The sequence below is a fragment of the Emiliania huxleyi genome, assembly GCF_000372725.1.
Source record: "Emiliania huxleyi CCMP1516 chromosome Unknown EMIHUscaffold_13, whole genome shotgun sequence".
Taxonomy (NCBI): Eukaryota; Haptophyta; order Isochrysidales; family Noelaerhabdaceae; genus Emiliania; species Emiliania huxleyi.
This window is the reverse complement of record NW_005201287.1, coordinates 1,002,665-1,027,997: the sequence shown is the minus strand read 5'-3', so window position 1 is coordinate 1,027,997 and position 25,333 is coordinate 1,002,665. Positions and strand designations below refer to the sequence as shown.

The 25,333-nt window shown below is 67.2% G+C and overlaps 6 protein-coding genes across 6 annotated transcripts; 3 read left to right on the top strand and 3 right to left on the bottom strand.

The window, feature by feature from the left end:
* Nucleotides 1-533: 533 nt before the first annotated feature.
* On the top strand, nucleotides 534-1,880 carry EMIHUDRAFT_449154 (hypothetical protein). Its single transcript, XM_005789298.1, has 3 exons — nucleotides 534-786; nucleotides 940-1,233; nucleotides 1,375-1,880. Exons 1-3 carry the CDS (start codon nucleotides 613-615, stop codon nucleotides 1,666-1,668), a joined length of 762 nt encoding a protein of 253 aa, XP_005789355.1. The 5' UTR covers nucleotides 534-612; the 3' UTR covers nucleotides 1,669-1,880.
* A 2,351-nt stretch (nucleotides 1,881-4,231) lies between these two features.
* On the top strand, nucleotides 4,232-6,422 carry EMIHUDRAFT_449153 (hypothetical protein; the record flags this gene model as incomplete). Its single annotated transcript, XM_005789297.1, has 6 exons — nucleotides 4,232-4,561; nucleotides 4,652-4,891; nucleotides 5,123-5,254; nucleotides 5,489-5,624; nucleotides 5,763-6,102; nucleotides 6,407-6,422. The coding sequence occupies exons 1-6, from the start codon at nucleotides 4,301-4,303 to the stop codon at nucleotides 6,420-6,422; spliced, it is 1,125 nt and encodes a 374-aa protein (XP_005789354.1). The 5' UTR covers nucleotides 4,232-4,300.
* Nucleotides 6,423-6,517: 95 nt separating this feature from the next.
* Nucleotides 6,518-8,797, top strand: EMIHUDRAFT_415043 (pre-mRNA splicing factor). The gene is made up of 2 exons (XM_005789296.1): nucleotides 6,518-8,320; nucleotides 8,393-8,797. The coding sequence occupies exons 1-2, from the start codon at nucleotides 6,527-6,529 to the stop codon at nucleotides 8,507-8,509; spliced, it is 1,911 nt and encodes a 636-aa protein (XP_005789353.1). The 5' UTR covers nucleotides 6,518-6,526; the 3' UTR covers nucleotides 8,510-8,797.
* Nucleotides 8,798-11,954: 3,157 nt separating this feature from the next.
* Nucleotides 11,955-12,653, bottom strand: EMIHUDRAFT_62938 (hypothetical protein; the record flags this gene model as incomplete). The annotated part of the gene is made up of 1 exon (XM_005789295.1): nucleotides 11,955-12,653. A coding segment is annotated over one exon (699 nt), but the record flags the coding sequence as incomplete, so codon positions are not given.
* A 3,145-nt stretch (nucleotides 12,654-15,798) lies between these two features.
* EMIHUDRAFT_433753 (glycine cleavage system protein H) lies at nucleotides 15,799-16,532 on the bottom strand. The gene is made up of 3 exons (XM_005789294.1): nucleotides 16,405-16,532; nucleotides 16,232-16,333; nucleotides 15,799-16,164 (listed from the first exon to the last, which is right to left on the bottom strand). The coding sequence occupies exons 1-3, from the start codon at nucleotides 16,510-16,512 to the stop codon at nucleotides 15,919-15,921; spliced, it is 456 nt and encodes a 151-aa protein (XP_005789351.1). The 5' UTR covers nucleotides 16,513-16,532; the 3' UTR covers nucleotides 15,799-15,918.
* A 1,436-nt stretch (nucleotides 16,533-17,968) lies between these two features.
* Nucleotides 17,969-18,631, bottom strand: EMIHUDRAFT_201242 (hypothetical protein; the record flags this gene model as incomplete). Its single annotated transcript, XM_005789293.1, has 3 exons — nucleotides 17,969-18,096; nucleotides 18,176-18,425; nucleotides 18,506-18,631. The coding sequence occupies 3 exons, from the start codon at nucleotides 18,629-18,631 to the stop codon at nucleotides 17,969-17,971; spliced, it is 504 nt and encodes a 167-aa protein (XP_005789350.1).
* Nucleotides 18,632-25,333: the final 6,702 nt, after the last annotated feature.

Below are 25,333 nucleotides of genomic sequence, written 5' to 3'. Positions count from 1 at the left end.
TTCCTTGCTCACTTCCTCCGCCGCCCCCGGCAGCCGGGCCGGTCATCGCCCAGGGGAGCAGAGGCCTCGCCAGCGCGGGAGAGAGGCTCTTCCAGCGTCCGGTCGGTCAATCAATGTCAAGAGAGACCTTTTCCCTCAGGATTCGGCACAATGGAAAGGTAGGGCTTTAGTGCATGCTGCGAATGGCTCTATGGCTGCTGCGTGCTGGGCGGGCGATTGAGTTTTTTCTGCCTTTGCTCCGTTTTGATGAGGAGGTTGTGGCGGTGGCAGCGGGGCAGCGGGCGGGGCAGGCAGCGCCGCTCCCCAGGTTTCTTTCCCCACCACACGGCGGCTGCAAGCATGCAACCTAAATCAAGAAACAAAGAAAGAAACCAGGCAGCCCAAGGGAGGGATGGGAGTACGGCGCGCCGCCACCACAAAGGGCTAAATCCAGAATGCCAGGGGCCACGATTTCTTGTTGCGCGCCAGTGCCGTGCCCAGTGTTGTGCGCGCTCTTCTAAAATTCTTGCGAGCCGGCTGCTGCTGAGATCTCACCCTCGTGGCCGACGCTTTGCCTACTGACCTGAAGAAGAAGTGGTCTCTCTGTCCAGCTATCGCCAGCGGCACCTCTGCATGTGCCAGGCCGCGATGCTGTCGAAGCCGGCCGCTTCGTCCGGCGGCGCGCGGCTCGCGATGCTGTGCGGCGGGGTCGTCGCCGCCGGCGTCGCGCACGCGCTCCTGCAGGAGCAGATGCTCTACGCGATGCCCGCGAAAATGCCGCTCGTTGTGACTGCGTACGAGTTTGGCGTCTGCTCCAGTCTTTCCGGCGCCTACCTCCTGCTGGCCGGCGGCGGCGGCGCGCGCGCGCCGCTCTGGCCGCTCGCTCGCATCTCCGCCCTCGTCTTTGCCTCGCTCGTCTCTGGCAACGTCGCGCTCCGCTGGGTCTCCTTCCCGGTGAAGGTGATCGTCAAGTCGTGCAAGCTCCTCCCCACGATGGCGCTGGGCTCGCTGCTGCTGCACAAGTCGTACACTGTGTGGGACCACGCCGCCGCGCTGCTGCTCTGCTGCGGCCTCGTCGGCTTCACGCTCGCGTCGCACGGATCTGCGGCGAGAGAGCCGTCGGGCGGGGAGGAGGAGCAGCAGACTTCTTGGGTGGGCCTCGCGCTGCTGATGCTCGCGGTCTGCTGCGATGCGGTGCAGGTGCTGCTGCAGGAGCGGATGATGCGCTCCCACCCGCTGCTCACGCCGATGCATGTGATGCTCTTCACAAACGGCGCCGCCGCCCCGCCCCGCGGGCAGAGCGGCGCACCGCGGCTCGCTCTCCTCACCCTCCCCTCGCCCCTTCCAGGCATCGCCTTCGCCGCAGTCGTCGCAGCCATCGCCTTCACCGGCGAGGTCGACGCGGTGCCGGTCGGGCTGCCTTGGGGGCGGCTGCTCCTGTACGGCGCCTCGTCGTGGATCGGCGTCTGCTGCTTCCTCGCCCTCACTCGCTCCCACGGCGGCACGGCGGCGGTCGTGGCGACGAACAGCCGCAAGCTCGTCTCGATCTGCCTCTCCTTTATCGTGTTTCCGAAGCCGGTCTCGGGCATGATGTTTCTCTCTGGCGCGTCGGTTGTCTCCGGCGTCGCGATACACGCCACGCGCAAGGCGACCATGCCGACGCCGATGCCGAAGCGGCGCGCCGAATGACCGTGCGCCGAGGCCATTCTGCCACCCGTCGCCCTCGCTACTGTGCCGCCGCTCCCAGTCGGGCTGCCACGGCAACGTATTTGCGCCCAGTTCTGCTCTCGCCACGAGTCGGCTGTCGCTCGGCGCGGGGCTCGCGGCCGCGCTGGCTCTGAGACCGCCAGCGTGGAGGAAGGACGTTTTGGGATCTATTAAACCATCCTTAGCGAATGCAAGGCTTAAAAGACGAAATCCCGCAGGCACGAGAGGCGCAGGCGGCCTGGCTCGTTGTGCGAGCGAGTATGGGCCCCACGTGATGTCTCAAATAATATGAAAGGTTTTGACTCCTACCGGCCTGTCCTGACGCTATCCCTGGCAGCTCTAATGACCAGGATCAGTAGTGCTATGATAGAGGGTGCCCATACTAGCGCAGGAGCTGCCACACTTGCCCGGACCGTCCCCTTCTGGGGCCGGTTCCGCAGCCCGCGAGCGAGCCGACAGCGGGGCCGTGCCGCGGGTGCCTACTGCCGAGTGCCACAAACACTGCGCCGTCCCGCCACCACCTACAGGCTGTCGTGTGTGATGGTTGGGATGTCCAAACGCCACCATCTTGGCTCTTGCGACCTCAAACCCGCGAGCTGTATGGGTGGTCCTGACGTCGACAGACGCCCGATGACCACGGTGAAGCTGCGGTGAGCCGGAACGCGTCGACAGGTCTCGTCTGAGCCCGTGGCGGTCGCCGGCTGAGTCGCTGTGCACGGGCCGGTACCTCAGGCGTCACCTCCGCAGCCTCAGGTCTCATACTCCATCACCTCCGACGGGACGCCTTCGGTGGCACGCTCGGCGGCGAGTTTGTGGCAGCTCCACACATGGAGCAGGTAGTCGCACAGGTTCTCGAGCACATCGACGGCGCCGCTCGCCTCCTCCTGCAGGAAGGCGCCGCCCGAGCCCTTGAGGAGCAGCAACGCCTGCTTCCGCCACTGCGCCTTGGTCAGTGAGCTCCGCTCATGCGGAAGGGACCTTCCGATGCGCGTCCCGGCCTCGCGCAGCTCGTCTATGAGCCCTTTGTTCTGAGCCAGGGTGGCCTCATCCGGCGAGCCGTCGGCCCAGCGCGCGAGGAGGAGTCGCAGCACCGCCGACGCATCGCTGTGGAAGCATGCAAAGAGCAGCTGCTCGGCGGGCACGCCGGTCGAGTTCTCCTTTATGGTGCACTTGGCCGGGAGGACAGTGCATCGAGGTGGCGGCGGGCGCCCGCCTCGGCTCTGCATGTGGACCACGCCGAGGAGGTAGGTGGCGTGGGAGAGGATGGCGTTGGCGTGCTGCGACCGCGAGCACGGCGCATCGCCGAGGTCGATAGGGCCGCTGCCGCCGGCGAGTGCAGCCATAGACTTGTCCAGGGCCGCGGCGAGAAGACCGAGCAGCTCGGCCCAGCGCCAGCCGAGGCGCAGCTTGACTCGGCAACTGCGCAGGCAGCGGAGAGAGCGGAAGTGTGAGATCCCACCCTCCCCCAACGCCCGCGGCGGTGCGGGCGCGTGCGCACGCCTGCCACCGCCCTTGAGAGGAACGGTCACCTCGTAGCGTGGCGACCTCAGCAGCTCCCAGAGCGCGGTGACCTCGAAGGGTCCATGCGGGTCCGACCGGGCGAGATTCTGCCGATCCACGACAGGGTCGAAGTTCTCACGACGAGAACCCTCGTGCTCGCTCTCCTCGCCGCTGCGGCCCTCGTCCGCGCTCTCTTCGTCCGTCTCCATCTCCACGTCAGCGTCCGCGCCGGCGTCCATGGTCCTGCAGGGGCAGCGGTCGCACGAGTCACCGCCGGGCGCAGGCGGGTCTGTGCGTTGGTGTGGGCGGCCGAGGCGGTGTGTGAGCGGCCGGGCAGTCCAGCAGGGCTACAGTGCGCCCTGTGTCCGCGCGGGGTGGTCAGGCTGTGGCCGGGTGTGCAGCGCGGCGGCTATCGGTCGACTCTGCGGAAGCGGCCGTTCAAGCGAGGCGGCCGTGCGGCGCACGTTTCGACTTCTACCGCCGCTCCTGCTTGTGGCGGCAAGGTGGGTGGGTGCTCTGGCGGGGTGCAGCGACTCGGGAATTTAGGTGGCCGCGCAGGAGCGCGCGCCGGCCGAGACTGCGCCGAGTTTGAGCTGGGCAAGGAATGCCGGTGCTTTGCGGGGATTTCCGCAAGGGCCCTCCGTGTGGGGAGCCCCGGGTACTCTTTAGCTGTACTCGTCTAGGCAGGGGTTGCTTCCAGGGGAACATCTATGCCACACGCTATCCCTGGGACGGTCCACAACCCACACTCTCGCTGCAGTCGATCCAGCCCTCGCACTCCCCACTGGAGATCTAGCCGAGGCCCCCAGGCTGGGACAGGATTGGAGCCCCTGCCTGTGCTGCGTCTGTGGTGATATGTGGGGGACACTTTCTCCTCCCTATTCATGTGAGTCACTCGACTGCGTCGAGGGGGGGGACGTCTGAACCACAGCGTGTCCCGGTGCATAGAGTTTCTCTTCTTATCCGTTACCATGTAGAGCAAGGTCGAGGGCGGGCCGCCCTTTCGGGCTCGAAATCGCACTATTCACAGGTCGTTCGTTTCCAGCCCGGTCAAGCCAGCGCCTAGAGCTCTCGAAATTTCCAGCGCTGGCGAGGCCCCTCCCCTTGTGGGCGGATGACCGGCCCGGCCGGGGCGGAGGCGGCTGCTGCAGGGGTGGACCCTGCAGCGGCCGGCTCGACCGAGGTCGACCCCACGGGCAGCAGCGCCGCGCTCGCGTTTACGCACAGCACGAGCAGCTGGCAGGTCTTCTCGCGGCAGCTGTACGATCCGACGGATGACAACCATGACGTCTCGGAGCCAGAGATCTGTCGCATCCTCGGTGAAAAAACCGAGGCCTCCGCGCAGCTGCGCGGCGACCGCTGCCAGCGATTTGCGGTGCGCGCGCGACCCCCCTCCCCCCCCTGCGGGCGCGCGGCGCGCGGAGGCGGCGAACTGACCGCCCGGAGCGCGCGCGCGTCGTACCAGGACGTCAGCGCCACCATCCCGCGCAAGGAGGTGTACGTCGCTGCCTTCGTGCCCATCGCAAAGCTGAGCTCGCCCGACGACCGCGCGCAGCGGCTGAGCGCCGGATCGGCGTGCTCCGACGACGAGGAGGGGGGCGAGGAGGACGAGACGTCCGTGGCTGCGACGGTCGGCACGGACGCCTCCTCGCAGATGGGCGGCGACGATTCCGCCGCCGGCGATCTGGCGCACGCGATGCTGTGCGTGCGGCTCCAGCGCGACGCCACCACCAGCCCCAATCCAAGGTCTGCCGAGGCGCAGTCCGACCGCGCCGCGTCGGCCACGGCGCCCGCGCCGCCAGAGGCGGCGGAGATCGGCTCCGAAGCGCCGGCACCCGCGGCGCCCGCGGTGGCGCCCGCTGCTGCGGCCGCGGCGTGGCCGGAGGCTGGCAGCGGCGGCGGGTCGGCAGACGGGCAGGCTGCGGTCCGCTCGCAGATCGACTCGCTCTTCGGCGACGCCGGCTCGGGCCATTCGCTGTTTGGCGGCGCGCCCGATGCGGCCACGCACCAGCTCGTCGGCGCTGGCATCGAGGATGTCGATCTGGCGAACCGGTTGCGATTGCTGGATGTCGGCTCCTGGGAGCAGCCACGCGCGGCTGGCCCCGTCGAGCCCCTTCCTCCCGCTCCAGCCGAGGCGCCCCGACCCACGCACCGGCGCACCGCGAGCGACCCGCCGTCGGGGCTCAACGGGTACAACCTCTGGGGCGGCAACGGCGGCAACGGCGGCGGCAGCGGCGGCGCGCTGCCCGACCCCGCCGCGGGCGGCCCGGTCTGGGGCCCCGAGATGCCCTCGCCGTCCAAGTCTTGGGGCGGCATCATGACAGTCGGCGCGCCGTCGGCGTCGCAGCCGATGCAGGCCGGCCCCGCGCACCACGAGCAGCACACCAACATCCCGAGCGGCGCGTGCAAGCCCTCGGCATCCATCAGCAGCCGGGCGGGTGCGCCGCCGCCGCCGCCGCCACCGCCGCCGCCGCCGCCGCCGCCACCGCCGCCCAGCCTCGGCAGCCCTGCCTCATCAAGCGCCCTGCCGACGCGGCCTGGGAGTGGCGGCGCCGTCGTTCGGCCGCCGAGCGGAGGCCTCCCTTCCGTCCCGTACGGCATGGGCGCGCCGCAGTTTTCGATTGGCGCTTCTGCCGGCTCGCTCCGCTCAAGTGGCGGCGACTCCACCTGCAGCGGCGCCGCCCTCAGCGGCCCCCACACGCGGCCGCCCAGCGCGGGGCGCTGCTCCTTGCGGACGTCTCCCAGCGTCGCCGGACAGCCGGCGCCGGCACAGCACATGGCATTGGGTGGCATGCCGCCGTTGCCGGGCGCGTTGCCGGTGCACATGGGGCAGGGCTCGCAGCCGCCGATGCTGCCGCTGCCGCTGCCCCCCTTCCAGGCGCAGCAGCAGGCGGGGCACCTTCGGCCGCCGGGCGCGTTCCCGCCCTTCAACCAGCCGCCGCTTCCGCAGCAGCAGCAGCTACAGCAGCCTAGACAGCAGATGCCGCCCCCCCCGCCGCCGCCCCCGCCGCCCCCGCCCCCGCCGCTCTCGCACATGCCGCAGCAAGCGCAGGGCAGGGAGTACGCGCTTCCGCCGCAGTGTGGCGGCTGGCCGCCCTCCGCCGCGCTGCAGGGCGGCGGCTCCTGCTGCGGGCTCGATGCCGCGGGCATGCAGCGGCAGCAGATGCCCTCCGCCGCGGGGAGCATGGGCGCCGGACGGGTGGGTGTGCCGATGCCTCAGGCGGGCGTCGCCCTGAGGAGCGGCGAGATGGGCGCGCGCGGAGGCGCGGGCCCGGGCCCCTCGTACTGCTCCTCCTGTGATCCGTCCGGGAGAGGCGACGCGCGAGGCAAGGACCTCGCAATGTCGCCGCGCTCCCGCGCTGTGTACAAGGACTTTTCGCACACGCTGCGCTCCAAGGAGACGCAGGTGCGGGGCGCGCGCTATGCGCAGCAGCTGGCCGAGCGGTGCCTGCACGACCTGCCGGAGGCGGTGCACTGGCGTGTGCACCTCGAGATGGCGGACCTCGCAAAGCGCGAGAAGAGCTTTGGGCGAGCACGGCAGCTCTACCGGATGGCGACGCAGCTCCAGCCGACCGCGCCGCAGGCGTGGCTCGAGTTTGCAAAGATGGAGGAGGAGCGAGGGCACTTCAGCCGTTGCGAGAAGATCCTCACGCTCGGGCTGCGGCATTGCCCCTACCACGAGGCACTGATGCTCAAGGGCATCAAGCACCTCGAGCGGATGGGCGAGCTCCGCGCGGCGCGCTCGCTCCTCTCCCAGCTGCAGTACGTCCCCGTCAACCAGTCGTGGCGCACCGTGCTCGAGGGCGCGCTCCTCGAGGCGCGCGCCGGGGAGACGGCGATGGCACGACGCGTCTTCAAGTTTCTGCTGCACGCGGCGCCGTGGTACGGGCCCGTGTGGTTTGAGGCGTGCCGGTTCGAGCAGCGGTGCGGCCACCCGCAGGAGGCGCTGCGCGTGGCGGAGGAGGGGCTCAAGCAGCTGCCGCGCTACGGGCCGCTCTGGTTCAGCGTGATGCGGCTGCTCGAGTGCGCGCTGCCCAACCGGCACGAGCTCGTCCACGCGACGCGGGCGCACGTGGAGCGCGGCGTCCGCCACATCTCCAAGGACCTCGTGTGGAAGCTGTGGTTCGAGGCGGCGCAGGTGGAGGAGAGGAACGGCAACCTCGCCCGCTCGCGCAGCGCATACGTCAAGTCGGTGGGCGCGTGCGCGCCGAACCTTCGCTGGAAGGTCTGGCTCGGCGGCGCGCGCTCCGAGCTCAGCTACTCGCGCTTCGACGTGTCGCAGGCGCTGCTCGAGCGCGCGCTCGCCGAGTCGCCGCCAAAGACGCGCGCCATCGTGATGCTCGAGCAGTCGCGGCTCTACGAGCTGCGCGGCGACATCGAGGCGGCGCGCGGCCTGCTCCGCTCGGCGCGAAAGTCGGCGCGCTCCGAGTGGAAGGTGTTTCTCGAGTCGGTCCTGCTGGAGATGCGCTCCGAGGCGACCAGCCGCGCGCTGCGGGAGGCGCGGCGCGCGCTCGAGGTGCACCGCGGCACCGGCCGGCTGTGGGCGGTGCTCATCCAGCTCGAGCAGGCGTCGGGCGTGCACCACCAGCTGCGCGTCTTCCAGCAGGCCCTCCTCGAGGTTCCCAAGTCGGGCGAGGTGTGGTGCGAGGGCGCGCGCATCTGCCTCAACCCCTTCTCCGACTGCTTCAACCTCGAGGCGGCGCACAACTTCCTCGACTTCGCCATCGAGTTCACGCCGCAGTACGGCGACTCGTTCATCGAGTACCTGCGGCTCATGATGCTGGTCGGCGCGCCCGACGCGGACGTCGAGCGGCTCTGGCAGCTCTGCATCAACGCGGAGCCAAACTACGGCACGCTCTGGTTCCACTCAAAGCGGACGGTGCTCCTCACCACGCGCCAGGTCCTCGAGAGCGCCACCGAGCTGCTCCGGCGCGAGCTGAGCGAGTGGCGATCCGTCTACGACGCTGCAATCGCGCGCGCGGCGCGACCAGACTTCCGCTCGACCGCCCTCGCCGCCGTGACGGCCGCGATGCTCGCCCGCACCGGCGGGAGCGCCGACTCCGACGCGCCCGCGGCGCCGGCCCCGCTGCCGCCGCCGCCGCTCAATTTGCCGGCCTCGCTGCCGCCCGTGGAGGTGGGCGAGCGGGCGAGAGGGTTGGGCTGGGAGGGTGCCCCGCCCTCACACGAGTCCTGTTTCGGTCTCCAGGCGGCCGACTTTGTGACGGGCTCGGTCGCCCTCAACCGCATGCACCGCCAGCTCGGCCGGCTCGGCCTCGAGGAGCGTCGCGCCCTCATCTACGGCGGGGACATGATTGTGCCGTGAGCACACTGCGCGTCTCGAGACGCGCAACCATGCACGTGTCTGGGCGGCGCGGGCCGCGGCCGCGTCGCCCCCTTCCCGCACCCCCCTTGAGCCGCAGGCTGGGCGGCACATAAAAACACGGACGGAACTGATGTGGGTGGATGTGGGCGCCAGTTAACAGAGTTGCCGAGGGGCCGCTCTCTCTATGCGAACCGGTGGAGCGTAGGCGTCCACGCGGTTGTGACGGATTTGTGCACCGTTTTGTGTTTGTATTCTTTGTGGCAGAGCGGGGCACGCATCTGTGTGTCTACCGGCCGGGAGGTCTTGCTGAGAAAAAATAGGGTGTGCCTCACCGCGCCTCCACCTCTCTCCCCCACGCCCCACCGCCAACTCTGTCTCTGAGGCCCACGCGTGCCAATGCCCTCTCTCGTCAGGGTGGTGCGCAGGTTCTTCTGGATGAAGGCCGCGCCCGTGGGCAGCGAGAGTAGGATCGGATGCACCGGGCGCCTCTTCACAGCATGGAGGGTGTCCCGTCCGAGCCTGGCTGTATTTTCACCTTTGATACATACTACACATAGAGCCGTACAAGGGATGACATTTTCGACACCCTCGGCGACCATCCTCTCGGCAACAAACTCTCTCTCTCTCTCTCTCTCTCCATCTCGGCTACGGTACCGACTCCGGCGTCGGCTGGTAGTCGACAAGCTGCCGAGCCCAAGTCACTGTCAGAGCTAGATTTCTTCTCTTGAGTTTTGTACAAGGGTGAGCCACGCCGAACGGAAGGAGGCGAACCAACGACATCCCAGCGGTAGTCCTATCGCCATCAGGACAGCTCACACAGCTGTCACGATATAGAGCCGTACCCGAACGAGGAACCTCAGTACCAGCACCCGGACCGTCACCCGGACCGTCGGTTGCCTGTTTTCGAAGAGCCAAAGACTTCGGCCGAAACAGTCACGCGGGGCGATTGGCGCGGCGGACACAGCGCGTGCGGTGGCGCAGTGCAGTCTCAGCCTGTGAGATAGGAGGTGATGATCACGCAAGGCCCCGGCGGCCCCGGCGGCGGCGGTGACGGCCCCGGCGGCAGCGGCGGCGGCGGTGGTGGCGGTGGTGGCGGTGGCGGTGGCATTGGCCCTGCTCGTTGCATTGGATTCACCGGTGTAAGTGTTGGCCTGTACGCTATGGCCCTTCTCGGATCCCTTTGCTTCATGGCATGCCGCAAACGGCAACGGCCTGCCTTTGGCCTTGCAGCTCTGTTCTGCCTGATGCGAACATGCTGGGGAGCCAGCCTCTTTGCTGGAGAACTGAGCGGGACTCCATCGCCACTCGTGCCTCTTTTCTTGAATGCGCTCAGCGAAGCATTCTTCTTCTGGGCATTCCTGCGATGCTTGGCAGATCCATTTGTCGACGGGTACAACGGAGCTCGCCATCACACCTACACCAAGGCGCGACGTGCCGCCCACACTTGCGGTGTCTTGTGGTCGGTGTTTGTACTGCTCTGGGCGGTATTCTCAGCAATCAATTGTGGACGCCCGGACGACCCGATTCCCTTTGGTGCCGATTGCGATCACGGAGCGCATGATCGCGGGAATGTCCGTGGAAATGTGCGGCGCACTGCCTCACTGGTGATGACCGTGCTGCTACTCGTGCTCCTCGGGGCCATACTACCGTCGACATTCCGGCGCACGTCCAGCGCCGTCGCGTATCTGAGCGCGTCCCAGGCCTGGACCCTTGTCGGAGCTATTTTGGGAGCGATGGGTTCGTGCATTGTAAGGATCGTGTGTGAGCTCCTCATGCCGATCGAAGGTGCCAAACACGTCAAGAAGAGTGCCTGGCTCGTCGGCACCAACTGGATTCCGGAGCTGGTTCCTCTCGTGTGCCTGGTTGTCCTCAACTGGCCCTCTCTGCAGCAGTCAGCTCTCCTGAACCCGGTGAGCCTCGAATGTGCTCGTTGAGGAGTGATGTAGAACTGAGCGTGCGGGCGCTGCCACAGTTCTTGGCCGGAGGCTGGTGCCGAAACTGCCCGCGGGTCCTCCTCTACCAGGTTTTCTGGTGAAAAAAGGTGTACTGTCAGAAGGAAATTCCTTATTATGCCAGTCGCTCATCATACATCAACGCGAGGGCCTGCTCCGTGCTCCCAGCTGGGACGCTCGTCCCCGCCGAGGCGTCGCTGAGGTCAGATTTTTCTGCCGCCGGCCGCGGCGGGCTGCCTATATCGGGCCGGTGCTGCGCGACGCCCTCCTCGAGAGGCTGTGCGGCGTCAGCGGGATCGGGTCTGCCAACGCCCTGGCGGCCGTGCTGCACGCGGGTCGCAGCGCACCCCCCCTGCACACTCAACATGTGCAATCACATGCTCGGCGGCAGACCGCGAGGCGAAGCTGCCTTTGACCGCTTGTGCGAGGCGGCGCTGCAGCTGCTGCAGACCATGCCCGACACGACTAACAGGTAACAGTCAGACTCAGTCGGACAGCGCTCTCTTATGTCTTAACCCAAATCCCAATCGAATGCGATCACCCCCCCTAAAACCCACGAATCGTCGAATCGAATGCGATCATACCCCCCCCTACCCCCCCCCCCCCCCCCCGCGACTCCCCCGGGCGGGGCGGCGCGGGGCGCATGGGCGGGCGAGAGCGCGCCGGGGCCCCGGACGAGGCGGCGGAGCGCAGACGCCACTCGCCCCAGACCGCGGGCAGTCCGCCCAAAAGCGCGTTCAAACAGAGCGAGTATGAAGACGCCGCGCGGAGGGGGTCAGTCTGAAGATTTATGTACTTTCAAAAACCGCGAGACACTCACCGGACTCAGTCACGCGGAGAGATCAGACAAGTGTCAAGTGTCTGACAAGTGACGTTTCACATAGCTACTTTTCACAAAGTTTGCGCTGTTTGGGCTTTGGGCCCTCTCCCCGCTCTACAGGCGAGCCTGCGCGCGGCCCGGCGGCTCTGCGAGGAGCGGGCTGAGCAGCTTGAGCAGCACCCGAAAGAGGTCGCGCGACACGCACCGCAGCCGCAGCCGCCGCAGCGCCCCGTCCGCGCCCAAGTTGACCAGCTCGAGCTCGAGCTCGTAGCGCTTCCAGCTCTTGACCATCGCCGCCACGATGCTGCCGCGCTCGTAGCCCTCGATCTCGACCTGTCCAAACAGAGTACAACGGGGAACATATGATGAGCGCTACCAACAGAGCGTACAACTGAAGAGATGAGACCTCGCGGTAGGTCGTCCTCGTCCCACCCAGGAATCGCAGCTTGCGCTTGCGATAGGAGAGGTGCCACGGCCGACTGCCAGCGCCACCACAGTGGCGAGACGGGTAGGTGCCGCGCACGTACACCTCGCACTCCGGCTGCGACCTGCGGCTCGAAAGCTTGGGGGTTGACGGCGGCGCCCGCGCGATGCGCGGCGACGGCGGCCACCAGCCCGCCCTGGGGAGGGTCTCGCCCATATTCTCCGCCGCCCCGTCTTGCAGGTGCCCCAAGCAGCCTCGAAAGGCATTCGGGCCCACGCGGGCGCCAACGGGCACCTCGACGTGCGCCAGCGAGGAGCACTGGTCAAAGGCCCGCTCGCCGAGTGTCACGACTGAGATCGGCAGGCGGACGTGCGCCAGCGAGGAGCACCCGAGGAACGCGCTCGCGCCGATGCTGGCGATGGCCGCGGGCATCTCCACGCGCTCCAGCGAGGAGCAGCGCGCAAACGCTCTCGTGCCGAGGGACCGGGTGGAATTTGGGAGCGCGGCCGAGGTGAGCGAGGAGCAGGCGCTGAAGGCGCCCTCGCCGATTGTTGTGATGGTCTCCGGTAGACTGATTGAGGTGAGCGAGGTGCAGCAGGCAAAGGCACGCGCATTCACAACGAGCAAGCCACGCGGCAGCTTCACCGAGGCGAGGGACGAGCAGCCAGCAAAGGCGCCAGCGCCGAGGGTGGTGACAGAGTCGGGTAGGACGACCGAAGTTAACTCCGTGCAGCAAGCAAAGGCGCTCTCGCCGATGCTCGTCACGGACGCTGGGATGCTCACCGAAGTTAGGCGTGTGCAGCCGTGAAAGGCGGATGCGCCGATGGTCGTGACTGTGTCTGGCAACTGGGCCCTCTCCAGCGAGCTGCCCCAGTAGGCGCGCGCGGGGACCGCCGCCTGGCCGGCCGGGAAGGTGGCGGAGCGGCGGCGTCCCGACCTCGGCCGCATCGCTGCTGCTGGGGGCACAGGGCTGCGTGTCACGCGTTTTCCTTTTGAACTTGCATGTTTTGGTATGTTATTGCATGTGATACGAGGGGAGGGAAGGAGTGGGACAGGGACATGAAATTTCCTTCTTTCTTTCGTTCGCATGGCTTCGAGATTGAGATAATTTTAGCGCTATCATAAGTTGAGATTGATTAATGCTGTCTGTATGTGCCTGTGTAGGATGCCCACACACAGGATTCAAAAGAAAATAGCTTTCCGCCTCAAAAAGGGACGCACGAGGCAAATCTGATGTTGGAGTGTTCCAATAGGAGCGAGGCCTCTTCCGTTGGGGGACCGAGTGACTAGGAAACGAGGGTTTCCCAGTGTCCCCTTCGCGTGCGAGCGTGACACTGCACTTGGCGCCGAGCGCCCGCGGCTCAGACCTTGTGCAGGCCTACCCTCATTGGGCGCACCGGTCCGGACCGATGGCGCTCGGTGTGGAGCAAGCAAGACCCCCCCCCCCCCCATCGGCGCGCGCCCGACCTTTGAACGGCCGCCAGGAGCACCAAGAGGACTCCTCATGGCTGTGCCCAAGTGGGCTTCGACCGGCCTCGGCTGGGGGGGCGGGTTGTCCCGGCTGCGGACGCGTTCTGCTAGCAGCCCCCTGGGATGGGGACAGCACCCCAAAACTGCCCCTCGGCGGCATACAGCACTGCCAGCCAGCCTCTTCCTCCTCCTCAAGGGCTGTACTATAGGCCATATTGCGCCGCCTCCTACTGGCAGCCGGGCGGGCGCGCGCCGCGCGCGCCTCGGCGCGCGCACGGCTCGCAAAGCTCGAGCGAGTACTGCCGCCCGGCCGCCTCAAGGCTGCCGGGCGGCAGTACTCGCCTCGCAAGGCGCGCACCGGCTGCTCTGGCTGCTGCGCCGGCGGCCGCTGCGCTGGCCGCTGCTGCGCTGGCCGGCGAGCGGTACGACCGCCGGCGGCCGCTGCACCCGCGCCTTCCCTCGCCGGCGCCGTCGCGCCGCGCGCGCCCAACTCTGCTGGCACACGGCACGCGTCGTCACTCAGCCGCGCCGGAGAACAGGCGGTGCAGCGCGCGAAGCGCGCGCGATCTCGTACTTTCAAGGCTGGATCCGGCCATTCCAAGGGTATACCTTTGAGAATCCCCAGCGTCCCTCCCTCCTAGTCACAATCACAATATCTCGACTCTCCGACACGAAGTGCTGCGATGGGGCTTGCCCCATGCCTTTTTTCCTTCGTTCTTTTTTGGGCCCTGTGGGCACCCTAGCCTGTGGCCCTGCCTGTGGCTGGCGGGCACGCACGCCGGTCGATGGACGATGCACGGCGCGCGCGGCAGTTTCTCGCCCACTCTCGCAGCGACCTTCATGCCACCTCGCGGTTGTCCCACTCACTCTCGACTCGCGTGCCGCCGTCACGAGTCGTACAAAACAAACTTGCTAAAAATCTCTCTCGACACTCGAGTGGTGGCGGCGTGCCGTCCTCCCATCCCTCCCTTGGGTTGTCTGTTTTCTTTCTTTCTTTACACTCGAGTCGTTCATTCAGCTGTACACACACCGGCACACCGCTTCTCTCTCTCTTCTTCGCCGTTCTCGACTTCTTCTCCGCGCGCGAATTCTTTATTTCGACCCTCCCGCCAAATGTGTGCGTATGCAGTCCTTCTTCGCTGACGGCACTGACGCCGACGCGCTGCCCGCCCGGCTCCTCCTCTCCGGCCCGCCTCGCAGCGGCAAGTCTTCTCTCCTCCTCCAGCTCGCCTACAACCGTGCTGCGCGCGGAGAGGCGACGCTGTACGTGTGCGCCTCTCGCGAGCTGGTCGAGGGACGTCCGCCGGTGAGGCCACGCGAGGCGGCGGCGGCGTCGGCGAGCGCGAGCGACGACGAGGCGCGGCTGCGGCTGATCCAAATCAAATACGTCTCCACCGCCGAGCAGCTGCGGGACCTCCTCTGCGGCTTCCACCTCGCCGCGCCCGCTCCCGCCTCGTCCGCCGGCGGGGGCAGCGCTGCGGGCACACACGCGTCGGAAGCGGCGTCCCCTGCGCGCCCGTCGCCGCCCATCAGCGCGCTGCTGATCGATGACCTCCGCGAGATTGTCCTCTCCCCCTCCGCCTCGCCGCACAAGCGCCTGCGCGACTCCCCTGGCGACTCGCCCGGCGTCGCGACGCCCGTCGGCGCGTCGCCACGTCGGTGGCAGGGCGGTGCGCCGCTGATGCACCTCTCCTCGGCGGTGTGTCTCGCGGCTCACGCGGCCGACTACCTCGACGCGCAGCTTGCGAAGGCCGCGCCGGCGGGCGGGGCGGTGTCTGCCGCTGGGGCGGAGGCGGGCGGCGAGGCGGGCGGCGGGGCGGGGGAGACGGAGGGCTCGGGTGCGTGGCGGGGCATTGAGCAGAAGCGGTGCCTCCTCGTGGTCGCCCTGGGTGGCGGGCCCGGCGGCGGGCTTCCGACGGCGGCGGAGGCGACACTGTTCGGTCGCTGGCTGCACGCAGAGGCGCGACCGCCCCTCGCCCGCCTCTGGCAGGCAGCTCCCGGCCTGTCCTTGGCTGCGCCCCCAGGCGGGCGGGCAGGAGGCGCCCTCCCTCGCGTGACCCGCCCCCCCCCCCGCCGCCGCCCGCAGGCCCGCATCGAGACCGACCACGCGCACGCGTGTGGGCCGAGCCAGCCCCTCTCCGCCCAGCCCCTCTCCCCGCTGGCGGTGCAGGAGCGGAGCACCCCTCCGAAGCTCCTCGACGCCCCGGCCCCGGCTGATTTCCCTCCTCCCTCGCGCTGCCCGCAGGCGCACCGCTCCTCCCTCGCCTCGCCAAGCGCGGCCGCGCGGGCAGTCGGCCACCGCGACCAGTGGCGCGTGTCGCTGCACCGGCCCCTCGCGCCGACGCTCGCGGAGGGCGGCGCCGCCGAGGATTCGCAGAGCTGGTCTTACCAACTCGCCGCGGGCAGGCTCCGCCTCCTCGCGTCCACCGGCTGAAAGCGAGAGCTGATGGTGATGAGTCTGAACATGTGTGCCGGCTGCCGGCGACCCGCGCGCTACGCGCGGCGACCACACGGACCTCGGACGCGCCAGCCGCGAACGGCACACCTCGTCGTCAGGAGCGGTCTGAGGTCGCCGCGTGTGTAGCACAAGTTCCGTGGGAGTGTGGTAGCAGCGACGAAAAAGTTCAGCAGACGAGAGACGTTATCTAACAACAGATATGTGAGCGACAAAAAGGGGAAGGCGCAACCCTGCCCAGCCCAGCCACCGTACCGCTTCCCTGCCCAGTCTCGGCGCGCTGCTACACTACTCGTTGCAGAATTTCTTGTACGCATCCGCATCCATCAAGCCGTCCAGCTCGTCCGGTTTCGATAGCTTGACCTTGCACATCCAGCCGTCCGACTCGGCGCTGCTGTTGATCAATGCGGGCTCGTCGTTCAGCGCCCCGTTGACGTCGGTGACTTCTCCCGAGACTGGGGCGTACACGTCGCTCGCCGCCTTCACCGACTCGACCGCGCCCATGGTATCGTCTTTTTTCACGACTGCGCCCACCTGTGCGCAGGCACGCGCCATCTCAGTGCGCGACAGCACTTCGCTGTGGTCACCACGTTTGCCGCGCCTCTGGGAGGTCGACGAAGACGACGTCGCCAAGCTGCTCCTGCGCGTGGTCGGTGATACCGACCGTCGCGACTTTGCCTTCGACCTTCACCCATTCGTGGTCCTGCGGCAAACAGTCTGCGTCAGCGCACGGCAGACGTGTGGATGGAGACGCCAGAAGTTTGCAGCGCGCGCCTTGCTGAACTTGGTCGCGAGCCCGCGGCGCGCGAGCAGCGCCGGGCGCGCGAGCCGCTGCGACGCGGCAGGGACTCGCGAGGTCAGTCGCAGCGAGGAGCGGAGCATGTGAGCGCGCCGGAGCCCGGAGCACGGTGATTCCGATCTGTTTCTTTCTGGAGCTTTTTTTTCCCGTTTTCTTCTCTACGTTTGTTCTCTTGGCACCTTGGAGTGCTGGGGGGGGCGACAGGGAGGATGTGGCCTTGAGTTATGTGTACGCCAACTCAGGGTGTGTGGCAGCCAGCTGGCTGTGTGTCTTGTGAGCTTGTTTGTGTCTGTCTGTGTGTCGTTCGTGCGTGTGTCGTCATCATCTGTCTCGCGTCCACCCATACCGCGTTGGTGTCCAGTCCGAGCCTGGCTGTTCTTCACCTTCCTACATACATACATCTACGGAAGAGAAAGGGATACGAAACAAGAACACAACGCACTCTCTCACATGACAAGCGATCCCACGTCAGCGATTGTGGGGACTACATGATTCAAATCCGCCTTGTCATCTTCAGAAAAGAAAAACATCTGTTCAAACTCGCGTCCACGTCGCCGCCGCCGAGCCGACGAGCCGAACGAGCCGCTCACGGTCGGCTCCCTGTGTGCCTGTGTGCTCGCTGCTCTGCGGCACTCCGTCTGTCGTCTGTCGAAAACGCAGCACGAACCGATGCCGGGCGAAAGCGACTGCGATGCCGCGCCCGACGCGGCGAGGGCGAGCGCGTCCTGGCTCTCGTACCCAGAAGCGTTGGTCGCGTCAGAGAAGAGAAAAAAGCCCGCGGAGTCGCCAGCGCTGCGGCCCCGCAATCGCGCACATGCGGCCGCACCCAGCAATGCCGGGGGGGATGGCGGCGGCCATCCTGTGCGCTATCTTGGTCGGTACCTCGCCCCATTGGTACTGGGCCGGCAGAGGATGTGGCTCGGCAGTGGGGCCGCGTCTGCCCCCTCCCGAGCCTGGGGATCCGCTCCGTCGCCGCCACAGCCGCGGCAAGGGCCATCCTCCTCCCCTTCAGCGTCTTCCCCATGTGCCATGTCAGACAGTGTAGGCCAGATGATGCGTAAAAGTTTTGGCCAAAGAGCCACCCACATCAAGGGCTGACCCCTTGGCATGGCCTCTCTGGGGATGAGCTGGGTCGGTCTCCTCCGGGCCTGCAACTCGCGCGGCGGGGCCGCGTCCGAGCAAGCATCCGCGGCCCACGGTTGTCCTTTCGCAGGGCGCGACCGACATGGTGATCCACTGCGCACTGTTCAGTGCTTTTAGTGTCGAGGGGTGTCGAGGGGTGTCGAGGAGTGTCGAGGGTGTTGAGGGTGTCGAGGGTGTCGAGCGGGTGTCGAGTGTTGTCAAGAGGCATCTCTGAGGTGTCGAGGTGTCCAAGGTGGCAGGATGCAGTTGCAGCCCATCAACAAAACTTGGGCAGCAGTTGCAAAGCTGTTTCATCCCTTAGTTGCAGCCTCTCCAGTTGCACCCTGTTGATGTAGCACAACCTGAGCACAACCAGTATACTCTCTGTGGACATTTGAGGACATCAAGTGCCGGGAGTCATTGCCACTGTGCACAAAGCTCAAAGGTGCTGTGCAGGCGCAGCACCGCAGCAGCGTCGCCGCTGCAGTGTCGTCGCCCCTGCAGCGCCACCGGCGCACAAAGCGCAACTGACCACAGCGGCGCTCCTTTCACAAGGCTGGTGCCATGAGTCAGTGGACATTGCCACTGCACAAGGTGCTGTCCAGCAGCTAAGGGCTACAGTACCCCATCGCAGCAGCGTCGCCGCCGCTGCAGCGTCGCCGTTGCAGCGTCGCCAGTGCACAAAGCGCAATGGAGACCAGGCGTCCTCATCCACGTGCACTGTGGCGAATACGCCAAGGTCGGACAAGGCACCGAGGATGCGGCGCCACGCCGCGGCCAAGATGGACAGCCGCAGGACGCTGAGTCTATCAAAGTAGCTGGCCACAGCGGGATCGGGCTCACAAAACGGGAGAAGGCCACTGATGGCGGCCCACTGCGGAATCTGGACCCACGACGCTTGCATCCCTGGAGGAGGAGGGGCGGCAGATTGAGGAAGGCCGGATTGTTCACCACCGACCACGGAATGCAGCGCCGGGTAGAGGATACCACTGTTGAGTCGACAGGAATTACCAGTGATTTTGCGGGATCGGGGTTCTGCTCGGCCGGAATGCTGAGCTCGGCGGCGGTGAGGTCCGGCATCGCGGCGCCGGTCGTCTCGTCGAGGGCTGCTTCTCAACTTTACTCCCGCGTCACAACGAAGCACGAGAGCGTGCTCGACAGAGCGACAGCGCAGCGCACTGCCGTCCAGTGGCGAAGGGACGGCTGCTGCGCAAAGTGATCAGTTCTAATGAATGTACCGGGGCCCTACGGATAGATGAATCCGGGGCACCCTCCGCTCGAATCCCTGGCCAGGGGTTCAAGGTGGCCCCCACCCTGGGGCCTCCCATCAAACAAAGGGACTGCTGCAGAAGACGCCCAATCTTGCACAAGTGCAAGAACCAACTCCTCGCGGCATATTTTGGCAACTCGAGTTTATCGAGCTCTCCTCGCGCAAGGACGACTCTTCTGACGCCCACTGCGATCATTTGCCGGGGGGGAGTTTCTCCCTCAACCGCGCGAATTCTTCTTTCGCCGGAATACACATGTGTGTGTATGGTAGCCGCCTTCGGCTTCGCCCTCGCTGTCGCTCTCGCCACACCAGACTCGCGTCCGGAGGTCTCCCAGCAAATCACCTGGTTCTACGCTACGTCTCTCACCAGCGGCGCACACTTCCTCACGTCGCTCGGCTTTGCAGAGGTGAACGGCACCAAGCAAGCTTCGCTGTGCCGCATCTTCCACGCGGCTCCGAGCCACTACCTCGGCGTGTGTGACAGCCGCCCGGCGCCGACGTGTCCGAAAGGCCCGGAAGGCTCGAAAGACGCGCCTCCGGTGACGTACACCCTCGTCGTTCCCGGCACCCGAGAGGTTGACGCTTGGCACTCGCATCTCACCGCTCTCGGACCGCGCGTTGTGCGCGTGACGGCGCCCGGCCACTCGATCCGCTTCGCAGTGTACGCCTTCAACTTTTATGACGTGCTCGCAGACGGCCTCGGGTGCTATCGCTTCGAGGTGCAGGCATTCCAAGATCCCGCGTGGCCTAAGCCAGAGTGCCCACCCATCGCCGTACCCATCCCCGTCGCGGTGGCGCCGCCGACCCGGCCAATGGCTGTGATGGCCGCGCCTCCCACGCCGCTGTTGCCGCCGCCGCCGCCGCCGCCGCGCCGCGTCACGCTCGACCTCTTTGTCGCCTCAAAGTGCCCCGATGCGAGCCGGTGCGATCGGCGAGCCGGCGCTGCTTCTCTTGCCGAGCGGTGAATGAGCCCGCTCCTCCATTAGGTGCGAGCGGATGCTCGAGCCGGTGCTGCAGGCAGTGGGCGAACTCGTCGAGGCAAGACTCTCTCCCTGCCTCTCTCCCCCCTCTCTCCCTGCCTCTCTCCCACAGGCGTGTTGCGGTGAGCAGGTGAGGCTCTCTTTCCTCGGCGAGCGGACGGCGGGCGGCGGCGTCGCGTGCCTCCACGGAGAGAGCGAGTGCGTGGGCAACAAGGCGCAGCTCTGCACGCACAAGCACTGGCCGTCGCACGTCGACGTGGACACCCGCGGCCTGCCCGCGCATCTGAACTGGCTCCTCTTCCTGCGCTGCGCCGCCGAGGCCGAGGGCGGCCGCCCTTTCAACACCACAGCCGCGAGCCGCATCCCGGGAAACACGCACGCCTGCCTGCAGCGCTACAGCGTGCCTTCGGCCACCGCCGATGCGATCGACGCCTGCGTGCGCGGGGCCGAGGGCGCTACGCTCCTCGCCGAGGCTGTCGCTCGCACGCACACGCTGTGCGGCCACCACAGCAGCCGCCCGAAGACGGCGTGCAAGTCGTGCACGATGAGCATCGAGGGTAAGCCCGCTTGCGTGCTCGACGAAGGCGCCGTGTACAACTGCACCGGCCTCGCCAGCTCGCAGGCGTGGGTGGCTCGTCTGTGCGACGCCGCCGCCCGCGCAGGCTGGGCTCCGTCCGCGCTGCCGCTCGCCTGCCGCGCGCCGTCGATGGCGGCCGGCGGCCCCTCCCGGCCCGGCCCCTCCTGGCCGACAGTGCAGGGCCACTCTTACGCCTCGATCGACCCGAGGTCGTCTGCGGACTTTGCAATACGCTACTTTGGCGCCACCCTCCTCTCGGACAGCCGGCCGCGCTGCCTTGGGAAAGCCGACGAGCGCCCGCCGCGCGAGGTGTCCGTGCGGCTGCCGCGTCACGCCGACTTTCGCGGCGGCGGCCTCGAGCTCCGCTTCGTCTCCAACCCGCGCAAGCCTGGAGGGGCGTACGACACCGCCGCGCACACCGCCGCGATGACGCTGCTCTTCGGCAACCTGTCCGTCAACACTGGGCATCACTGGAACCAGGCAAGGCGCCCACGCCGCCGCCCTCGCCGCCACTCCCGCCCAGCCTCGCCCCCACGCCGCCGCCTCTGCCGCCGGCCTATCCGCCCGGCAAGGCACTGACGCCGCCGCCGCCGTAGTACTTCGACTTCCACCTCGGCTTCTACGCCCGCCCCTCGGACCTGATCGCAGCCGACTTGCTGCGCGACGGAGTCCCCTTCTTCACCGGCCAGAGCGCAGGCGTGTACCAGTCCATCTACGTCGCGATCCCAGGCACGGGCCACATTGTCGAGGTGCTCGGCGACTGGTACCTGCCCGCCCTCCCGCCGTGCCACGTGCGCTTCTCCTCCACCGACCAATTCTGCTCGCCCAAGCGCCGGCGGCGCCTGCGCGCCTCGGCCCCGCCTCTTCCGAGCCTCGACCTCGGCGTCGCATACTCGCCCGGCGACGCAGACACCAACAAGACGACGATGGCGGGAGCCGACCCGCGCGCGGCGATCGACTTCGCCGTCCGCTACCTCGGCGGCTCGCCCGTCCAGCAGCACCGCGGGCCGATGGCGGACGGGCCGTGCACGACCCTGGCGTGGGCGGAGTGGCCGGACAGCCACGAGTGGCACGTGGTGCGCTACGACACCGCCGACTGGGTGAGCTCCGACGGGCTGCGGCCGGCGGTGCCCTTCAACGTCTCGCAACTCGCCGAGTACGTCGAGGCGCTGCGCGACCTGACGCACGGCACATACGACCAGTGGCTCGACCACCGGGAGGTGCTCTCAGTCGGGAATCTGACCGAGCTCGCGCGGGTCCTTCGAGGAGACGGCGTGCCCTTTGCCGTGCGGTCGCGGCCGGACGAGGGGACGTGCTCGCTGATCGTGGACCTGCCTCGCAACGGTCTCGCGGTGGAGGTCGTGTCGCGCGTGTTCGACGGGGCATGGCTCGCGCGTCGGTGCGCCGCGAACGAGTTCGACTTGTGCGCGCCAGACTAGTTGTGCACAAGTACAAGTAGTGGCCAGTACACATAGAGATAGCGTTGGTTCGACGGTGGAGGGTGTGACGTCCATCTCCAAACCGTGGGCCGCCGCCGCTTTTTTCTCGATTTCCGATTTCGTGGTCGACAGATCGCCGTGGACCCACAGTGTGGGGACCTTACGGCTCTAAGCCATAGTCAAGGGGACGTGGTACGTGTAAGTAAACACAACTTGTTATCAGGGCGCACTCGGCCGCGGAGGCCGTCCCTCCAGCGCCTGCTTGGCACTGACGGTCGCCTCGCGGGCCGCACGCAGACTCTCCCGCGCGGCGCTGGACGCGATCCGCCCTCGGAGCTCCGCTTCGAGCTCCTCGCGCAACGCCGCCCTCTCGTCGGGCAGAGTGCTGACAAGCTCCAGCACCGCCGCCACTGGCGCATTCTCCCCCCCTGCGCTCGGCTCTCCGCCGCCGCCGTCCCCGTCGGCGCCAAAGTAGGCGGGCGAGAGAGCCTCCTCCGCCAGGGCGGCGGCCGTGAGCTCGCCGGCATTCACGCGCCCCACCCGCCGACCAAAGGCAGCGAGGGCCTCCCTCCCAGCAGGCTTGCCGCCGAGCGATCGAGAGAGCGCTCGTGAAGCCCGAGCCCGCGCACGGCGCAGCGCTGCGGCGCGGTCCTCCTCCCACTCCGCGTAGGTTGCCACGACCTCCTGGATGCGGCACTGCCCCGTCGAGCCGAATACGAGGTCGGTGCGGCTGCCCTTGTGCCAGACGACGCGCCTTCGGTACTTGATGAACTCGATGCGGTGCTCGGGCAGCGCAAAGACGAGCGACCGCTCCCCACCGCGCACCGCCTCGTTCGGGGCGTCGAACGGCGCCTCGAGCGCCGCCGGGCGGAAGCGGTCGCGGTAGCCGACGCTGAAGTCGGAGCTGCGCAGCGAGGGGTCGTGTGCGATCCGCTGCAGGCAGTCTCGCGCCGGCCGGAGCGGAGCACCCTTGCTCGGCTCCTCCTCCGCCCCCGCCCCCTCCCTCTGGCCTCCGCGCGCGTGGAAGAGGCGCGCGTGGCCGGAGGTGGAGGGCAGCCGGAGGCGCGCGAGGCGGGCCACGACGGACTTCTCGCCGCGGCCGAGCGCGGCCGCAACCTCCGCCGCAGGCTCGTGCCGCCGCTCCCACAGCCACGCGTCTTCTTCTGCCGTGTACGCCTGGTGGACCCGCGCAGGCGGCGCGCACATCGCCGGGGCGGCTGCCCGCGCGTGGGCAGCCCGCACATGTACCTTTCCATGCACATGCACATGTCCCCCGCGCAGCCTCGCGAGCGGCTTGCACAGGACCCGCCGCTCCACGTCCACCATGCTGAAGCCTCCCTCGCCGCGCTGCACCTCGCTGCCGCGAGTGCTTCCCGCCTGGCGGAAGCCGCACGAGGAGTAGAAGCTCAGGGCGTTTGAGTTCGCGGCCGAAACCTCGAGCCAGACCTCCTCGCACGCGCCGCCGCCGCCGCCGACGCTGCCGCAGGCGGCCGCCCACTGCGCCGCCTCCTCCTCACACGCCGCGAGCAGCCGGCGCCCGATCCCGCACCGCCGCAGCGAGGAGCTCACCACCAGGTTTGAGACGTATGGCCGCAACACCACGTCTGTCTTTGGAGCGCCGTCGGCGCCGATCCCGGTGGAGGCGAGCCGCTGCAGATCCTCGCTATCAGGCAGTCGGTGCACGCCATCGTTCGGCAGCCAGAGGTGAGCACCGACGTCGGCAAAGCCACAGAGGGAGCCGTCCGCCGCGAGCGCTTGAAAGATGCTGCCACGGGGACGGCCCTCGGTGCGCATCGACTCGTAGTAGGCCAGCCGGGAGTAGAAGTCGGAGTCTGCCGTCGCGTCCAGCACACCGCGCTGCGCCCACGCCGCAGAGAGAGGCCGGCAACCCCCGTACGTCTCCTCCATCATGAAGCGCGTGAGCCGGCGGGCGTTGGTTGGGAAGAGAAGGCTTGTGTCGGCAGGCACGCGAGCGATTTTGACGGCGACGGAGCCGACCATCATCTGTGTGCGGGCACTTTGGCGTCGGCGCCGCTAAAAAAAGGCCCGTCTATGCCGTCCTCCATCCCTCCCCGCTGGCGACGGCTAGCGCACCACACTCCTCTCCTTAAAATCCCTGTGTGGTGGCGGCGTGCCGTTCTCCCATCCCTCCCTTGGGTTTTGTGTTTTCTTTCTTTCTTTCTTTTTTCCCCGCTTGGGTTGTCTGTTTTCTTTCTTTCTTTCTTTCTCCATCCCTCCCTTGGCTTGTCCGTTTTCTTTCTTTCTTTCTTTTTCAATCCTGTGTTAAAGGCGTCGCCGTCCTCCCATCCCTCCTTTGGGTTGTCCGTGTTGTTCTTTCACTTTCTTGTACTTGTTTCAGAGCGGTGTCCGACGAGAGAGAGAGAGAGAGAGAATTCTTGATACGAAACCACGACGACACACACCAGTCGACTCGCATCGGTTGCCTCCATGAACGGCGGAGCTATTCTCGCGTCCACACCACACCTGGCTCCAACGTGGACACGCCCATAGCTGGGGACACTACTAGGTCACGCATGGCATCAGAAGTTTTATCTCTGGGCCCCGAAAGGCATCTCTAGCAGCGTCGTTACGCATGCACCCTCCCCTCCTGGGCGCATACGCCTCACGTCTCGACAGAGCCTAAGCCCTTGGTGTGCCACGAGACGAGTTTTTCGCCATCACCGCGAGCAGCAAGCCGCCCGCCGCAAACAGCCGGAGGCATCGCCGCAGCACTGTCTGCGCTGCGCTCCCGCACCCGTCGACGAAGCTCCCCCCGCGGAAGACCGCGCGTAGCGACGCCTTGTCGTTCGAGATGAGCGCGCTTGAAGCCCGCCCACCTACTGCCCCTGAGAGTTGGTTACCGAGTGGGATCAGCTCCCCCCCTTGGGATCGAAGCTTCCACGACCTCGCACCCAACACCACAGGCGGGATCAGAGAGAGACTCCGCACCGGACACCGCCCGGGCACAGACCCCCTACCCGTCGGACAATGCCTGGACCCCTCACAGAGCGGCCCACACACAGATCACGCATCGGCAGATTTGACACCTGGTTCAGGCGTAGACAGCACACACTGGTCACAGTTGCATAGCCCTGCCGGGGGGGACGAGTTCGCAAGGTTAATATTAAAGAATACAAAGTGGTGACAACCACTGAGTTCTCAGTGGACGACGAGCGTCGACTGAACAGAAGAGCGTCCCCGCGACGCCTCGGTGCCTCCCACCGGTGTGAAGCCATCCGGATCTACCGGGCGCGCCTCCGGCGGGCCCGTTCCCGCGATGACCCACAGTCCTCCGTCACCAGGTTGAACCCCCTCCCCCCCCACCCCTCGTACTCGACCACGATACCTGACCTCCATCTAGCCTCTTCCTCCATGTTTGTCCAGCCCCCAACCTCCATCACCACCACCCAGAATCAACTTGTCGCATGGCTCCCGTCTCGCACCTTAGCATACTTGTTGTCTCGCTCCCGCTGCCTTGCCCGCATCCCTCCGTAGACCGCGCGCGCAGCGCGCTCC